Source organism: Panthera tigris, chromosome C2 (assembly GCF_018350195.1).
Source record: "Panthera tigris isolate Pti1 chromosome C2, P.tigris_Pti1_mat1.1, whole genome shotgun sequence".
NCBI classification, from domain to species: domain Eukaryota; kingdom Metazoa; phylum Chordata; class Mammalia; order Carnivora; family Felidae; genus Panthera; species Panthera tigris.
Genome location: NC_056668.1, coordinates 786,914 through 793,858, shown reverse-complemented (window position 1 = coordinate 793,858; position 6,945 = coordinate 786,914). Strand labels below are relative to the sequence as shown.

The following is a 6,945-nucleotide window of genomic DNA, read 5'->3' as shown; positions in this document are numbered from 1 at the left end:
CCTGACTGTGCCAAAGGTCGGGAGGACACGAGGCTCGCGTGTGGCTGGTGTCGGCATGAAAGGACACAGCCACTTAGCATTTCCTCAGTGGTTTCCTAAAATCATACATGTGCTCACCACACCACTCACCCCTCCACTCCTGAGTATCGGCCAAGAGCGATGAAAACATCACCTCTACACCAGCAGGAGAATGTACAACCTTACTTATAAGAGTCAAAAGCTAGAAGCAAGCTGACTGTCCATCGTCAGGAGAATGCACAAGCAAACTGTGGTTCACCCATGCCATGAACACTACTCAAAAAAACCAAAAAGGGAGCAAATGAACACGGGTAAGTTTCACACGTGTTGCGCTGAGTGAAAGAAGTCAGGCATAGCCATTCACAGGATGCTCGAGGTCAGGCAAAACTCATCACTGGCGCTAAAACTCAGGCAGCAATTGCCTCTGTGTGTGAGGCCTGGCCTGCAAGGCACAGGGGACTTTTTAGACAGAGGGAGCACTGTCTATCTTGATGGTGTGTGGATTACATGGGCGCATTTCTCAAAATCCTTAGAATTGTACATGTTACATCTGCACATTTCCTGGTACAGATGCTTTAACCTTAAAAAAAAAAAAAAGAAAAGGCAGAATTGGTACCCCTGGTTTTCCTGTCTACATTGGCTCCAAAAGCTCGCACATTCTCCTTTCTTGCTCCCCATGGTCATGCGTCCAGCCTCCCAGGGTGCGAAATCCCTTTGTGCCTCGATTAATGCAGCCACATCCCCCCTTTTGTAGATAGAACATGGTATTTATTTCTTCATAATGATCTACCTCTGGAGTATATACCCTTCACACCCTCCCCTGAGTGTGAATCACTCCTGGGATCACGTTACACTGTATTAACCAAGAATTTTACAGAGTAACTAAGGTCCCAAATCAGTTGACTTTGATTTAATCAAATGGAAGATTCTCCTGGGTGGGTCAGACCTAAACGATGTCAGAGAGATTTCTCCTGCTGTCTTTCCTGCGAACTGCCCATGGAGAGGCCACACAGCTAGAACCTGAGGGTGGGCAGTGACAAAATGGGGACCCCACCTCTGCAACTGCAAGGAACTGAATCCTGCTCACAACTAGTTAGTCAGTCTGATAGAGGTCCCAAAGCCTCAGATGAGATGGGCCAACAGCTTGGTTCTACCACACGACCCTGAACAGGACCCAGCTGAGCTGTGCCGAGACCTCAGACCCACAGGAACCATGAGATGGTCTGTTTGTGTTTTTTTAAGTGCCTAAGTTGGTGAAAATTTGTTATGCAGCCATGTTAGTTAGAACTATACACCCCATCCGTATGCCTCACCCTCTAGTCCTTGTAAACGCCTGCTCCCCTCTCCTACCCCTCACTTCTAGAATTAGGGCCATCAGCCCACACTGGGTGTACCCTTCCTGTCTGCCAGGACAAAGATCCCCCGTCAGGGCCTGTGAGGCTGCCCACCCCTCTATGTGGAGCCCAGCTGCCAGGCACCATGAGCAGGGCTGTCCCCCTCTTGGGCTTCCCTGCCCTCCTGATGCTTCCATTCTCCCTTTACAGTACACATCTTCTCAACAGAGGGATTACAGGGTATTGCCCAGGTGAGCCCAGTGTCATCACAGGGAGGAGATGGGCATGGGGGAGAGGGGAAGAGTGGTAGGAACCAGAAGACTGAATGCTGCTGCCTTTGTAGATGCCAGAAGGGCCAGGAGCCAAAGAGTGAAGGTGACTGTAAAGGCTGGAAAAGGCAAGAAATGGAGTCTTTCCTGGAGCCTCCAGAAGGAATCAGCCCTACTGGCCCATCTTGGACTTCTGACCCCCTGATCCATAAAGGATTAAATTTGCATTATTTTAAGCCATCAATTTTGTGGTGATTTGTTATAGCCGCAAAAGACACACGTTTTCTAACTGATATGCAGCCTGTCTCTCAGCCTTGCCTTGACCACACAGTCAGGGCTTACACACTCTCAAAACTTCCTGAGTAAGGGGCACCTGGGTGGCTCAGTCGGTTGAGCATCCGACTTCAGCTCGGGTCATGATCTCACGGCTCGTGAGTTCAAGCCCCGCATCAGGCTCTGTGCTGACAGCTCGGAGCCTGGAGCCTGCTTTGGATTGTCTCCCTCTCTCTCTCCCCCTAACCCACTCACATTCCGTCTCTGTCTCTCTCAAAATTAATAAATAAACATTAAAAAAAAATTTTTAAAAAACTTCCTGGGTGAGCCTGTGAAAATCCACTGGAGAGTCTAGAATGTTGGTGGGGTCAGTGAGTGATGAATTGATATGTTTATAAAAATAAAGTTTATAATCCTGAACATGGATTATATCACCTTGGCTTCTAAACACTTTGGATTCTTCAGACAGTATTTAGCCGAAAGAACACGAAGGGCCTGCCCTCGACCAGGTCTCAGCCCCGTGGATGGGCTGAGAGGGGGCAACGGGTCCCTAAGACTCTTCTTTGGGACAGAGAAGAGGCATACGCAATTTCCCTCTTCTCCTCGGGGCTGAGAGCAGCAGCTGCTCCGTGTCTGAGACATCCGTCCCCATTTCCAGAGAAGCTGCTGGCAGAACAGGCACGCATCTGGTTCATGTAGGAGGATGAGCTCAAACTTGGCCTGCAGAGAAGGATGGCCTCTTATGAGAATAGGCCTCCATGATAGGTTATTCGTTTTTTGTGGGAATACTTTTTCGACATAAGGAAAGATGGCAAAAATGAGTGGTCAGGAGACCGTGTTCATGGCCTGTGACCCCACTCCTGCTCCTGCTGAGACCCAGACCCTTGTTCTCTCAACACTGACTTCTTCATGCTCAATGCCCAGCTTAAATGCCCCCACCCCAACCCCTTGTCCCAAATGGATCCTGCTTATTCATTTATTGCCATCATTTTTATTTTCACTTATGAAATATCTCAAACAGAGTAGAGTAGGGAGAGCAGAGCAATGACCATCGCTGAACCCATTTTCTAGCTTTGCCGATCTTACATTTGCCATTCTTGCTTTAACGACCTCATTGTTGAGACATTTGAAATTACAGACATTATGACATTTCACACATAAATACTTCAGTATTCATCTCTAAAAAAATAAGAACGGCTTTCTACATTAGGCGTAATACTATTGCTGAATCAAATTCAAAATATAATACCAAGCTAAAAATAGCCTCTATATCATCAATGCCTGGGCCATATTTAAACTTCCACAATTTTCCAAAGTTATCTTCTACAAGTTGTTTTTCCTTCTAAACTCTGATGGAAGGGTAGGGCTTGCTTCTGGACTTCTCCATCCTGTATGGCACCAATAGTGGATGGAAAAGCTACTGTGTTCTCAAAGTACTTGAAATGATTTTTTTCCTGTGTGGGGTTCTACTATCAATAAACTCTGCCATTTTTCCTCAGCTTCTTTTCAATATCAAAAATATTTTCTTTTTAATTTAATTGTTCTAATACGTAAAATACTGACCTGGTTCAAAAGTCAAAGGTCAAGGCACCCTGCAGGCACCCATTTCCATTGGTTTCTAGTTAGTTCTTTCAGGGTTTCTTTTTGCAACACATTTCCATACACAAGGAAGTGCCCTGTATTCACAGAGCTGCACTCCATGTCCTCATTTAACAACACAAGCTGGAGGGTACTCTAGCTCATTCTTCCTAACTTGTAGTGATTGGGTTTTCCATCTCCTGGGTCTGCCATGGGTTCAAACAGTATCACGCAAAAAGACATTTGGGCAGTTTCCAATCCCAAGGCTGCAAAGAAAACTCCATGCATGTGTCATTTCCTGTTCTTGCACATGTGTGCATCTTTAGAACAGACCAAGGGAAACACATCTGTAACTTTGTTAGACCCAGCCAATCCCTCCACGGGATGGCCAACAAGTACACTGAGCCCCCCTTCAGTCTCACCAATGAAATCGCCTGTCAAGCCTCTGGGGTTTTACTAATCTGATGGCTGAGAACCAGTATTTCAGTGCACAGATTTGATTTCTCTTACTACAAATGATGCTAAGCACTTATTTGTATGTTGAGATTCATTTGCTCTAAGAAGAGGCATATTTGTGGCCCTTGCCATCTGTTCAATTGTTCTTGTTTTTTTCTTCTCCATTTCCTGAAACTGTACATATTAAATAGGTAGCCCTTAGTGACAACTTCCAAGCGTTTGTTCTCAACTTGTCATTGGTCTTTTGCTTTTACTTTTTAAACTTTAATCAGGGAGAGGAGGAGTTCAAGATGGTGGGGGAGTAGGGAGACCCTAGGCTTGCTTTGTCCTTTGAACACAGCTAGATAAATATTAAATCACTTTGAACACCCACGAAGTCTATCTGAGTACTGAGAGAGCAAAACTGCATAACTAGAGGTAGACAAAATGACCACATCATGTAAGGTAGGAACTGCAGAGAGTAGGTTTGAGGGAGAGAAGAGCTGTGGGTGCTAAGATAAGGAGGAGTGAAAAAGAAAGAAAAAGAGAGAGAAAGAGTGAAAGTACTCATTGGGAATTACACGAGAAAAACTCTTCCCCAAAACCATTGGCTGGAAAAGGGAGAGGGGCTGAATACCACAAGATTTCATAAACAGCGGAGTACAGAGTCTGAAATTTTAGAGGTCTGCACCATCGCCAGGGTCGTGCCTGATGGGCTTGGCAGTGCTCTCGGGGAACAGAGGGCAGAGACCCGGGACCGGGCAACATGGTTGGAGAATCCCCTAGTTCACACAGAGAGCAGCAGTTGCCCTGTTTTGAGTGCATTTGGGAGTGACGCCATGGCCTCTCCCTGTGGCGCCAGCATGTTGCCCTGTTCCCTAGCATAGGAACAAAGACACTCTGGCTGAGGACAGCAAACCTTGGTGTTGGCTTTTAGCTACGTTTTACAATAAATTCTGAACTGCTATGCAGTCACACAACTCATTTCTGGGACAAGACTGCACCAGCCACAGCACAGCGAGACCCTCCCCCAGAGGATCAGCACAGGTCCACACCATGCAGATCTCTAAAATTTGGAGTTTTGAGGGGTGCCTGGGTGGCTCAGTCGGTTAAGCGTCCGACTTCAGCTCGAGGTCGAGGTCATGATCTCTCGGTTTGTGAGTTCGAGCCCCGCGTCGGGCTCTGTGCTGACAGCTCAGAGCCTGGAGCCTGCTTCAGATTCTGTGTCGCCCCATTGTTTGGCCCCTCCCATGCTCATGCTCTGTCTCTCTGTTTAATGGTTTAATAAATAACCATTAAAAAATTTTTTTTTAATTTGGAGTTTTGAAACCCAGCTGCACAGGATAAAATACACGAGTGCTCTTCTGCCTGGCGGGCAGACAGCTCAGTCGCTGGCAGGGTGCAGGTGGGGATCTGGCAGAACCCAGGGACACAAGTGAGGTGATTGTTTGCTCTTCTGTGAGGGCTTTCTGAAGAGTGGCAGGCAGGAGCTCCCCAATCCAGGGATAAAAGAGCTGTGTAAGGCCATTATCTGCTCCCATCAAAATTGGCTGACTTCAGGGAGCAAAACAGCGCCACCCAGTAGAGGCCTGAGGTGCTTATACCAAGCCCCCATCCTCACCCAGGGCCCCTGCAGGTTCATCTTCACTAGGGCAAGAACACCTGAGAACCAGAGCAACAGGCCCTCTTCCCAGGAGACCAGCACAAACCCCTCACATGCACAAATCTACTGATCGTCAAGTGCTGCAAATCTTCAGCTCTAAGGGAAATGGGATCTTGTTTATTTTTTTGTTTTTGTTTTGGGAGGTTTTTTTTGTTTGTGTTTTTTACCTCTTCTGAATATAGCTATTACTCTCAGGAGCATGAATATAATAGGTTTTCCTAACAATCTCTCTCTCTCTCTCTCTCTCTCTCTCTCTCTCTCACGCACACACACACACACACACACACACACACATCATTGACTCAGACAAAATGACAAGATGGAGGAATTCACCCCAAAAGAAAGAACAGGAAGAAGTCATGGCCAGGGATTTAATCAATACAGATACAAGTAAGATGTCTGAACCAGAATTTAAAACAATAACCCTAAGGATACTAGCTGGGCTTGAGACAAGCATAGAAAACACTAGAGAATCCCTTACTGCAGAGATAAGTCAGGCCAAAAAAAAAAGAAAATGCTTTAATGAAGATGCAAAACTGAATGATGCAATGACAATAAGAATGGGTGAAACACAGGAATGAATCAGTGCTATAGAAGATAAAATTATGTAAAATAATGAAGCTGAAAAAAAAGGAGTGTAAGAAAGGTATTGGATCATGAGTGTAGACTTAGGGAACTCAGTGACTCCTTAAAGCATAATAACTTTCATATCATAGGAGTCCCAGAAGAAAAGATAAAGGAGCAGAAGGTTTATTTGAGCAAATTATAGCTGAAAACTTCTCTAATCTGGGGAAGGAAATAGACATTGAAATCTAAGTAGTACAGAGAATTCTCATTAAATTCAACAAAAGCCAGCCATCACCAAGACATAGTATAGTCAAATTCACAAAATACACAGACAAGGAAAAAATCCTGAGAGCAAAAAGGGAAAAAAATTTCTTAACTTACAAGGGAAGACAGATCAGATTCACAGCATAACTGTCTGCAGAAATTTGGCAGGCCAGGAGGGAGTGGCATGATATATTCAACATGCTGAAGGAAAAAATATGCAGCCAAGAATACTTTATCCAGCAAGTCTGTCACTCAGAGTAGAAAGAGAGACAAGAGGGGTGCCTGAGTGACTCAGTTGGTTGAGTGTCTGACTTTGGCTCAGGTCATGATCTCATAGTTCATGAGCTGGAGCCCCACATCAGGCTTGCTGCTGTCAGTGCAGAGTCCACTTGAGATCCTCTGTCCGCCTCTCTCTCTGTGCCCCCCCCCCACGCCGTTCATTCTCTCCCTCTCTCTCTCTCCATCTCTCAAAAATAAATAAACAGTAAAAAAAGAGAGAGAAACAAGACTTCCCCAGACAAACAAAAACTAAAGGAGTTTGTGA

General features: G+C 45.6%; 1 protein-coding gene across 5 annotated transcripts in view; it reads right to left on the bottom strand.

The window, feature by feature from the left end:
* Positions 1–6,945, bottom strand: part of LOC122242040 — a 29,558-nt gene that overhangs the window by 2,876 nt on the left and 19,737 nt on the right. For 2 of the 5 annotated variants that reach the window (XM_042999092.1, XM_042999095.1), the window contains exon 2: positions 2,480–2,614. The exons of the other annotated variants lie outside the window; for them this stretch is intronic. Coding sequence is in view for 1 of the 2 variants with exons in the window: in XM_042999095.1 (XP_042855029.1) it covers positions 2,480–2,614 (135 nt within the window). In the remaining variant the exon portion in view is untranslated. The remainder of the gene's footprint in view (positions 1–2,479; positions 2,615–6,945) is intronic. 5 annotated transcript variants of the gene reach the window in all.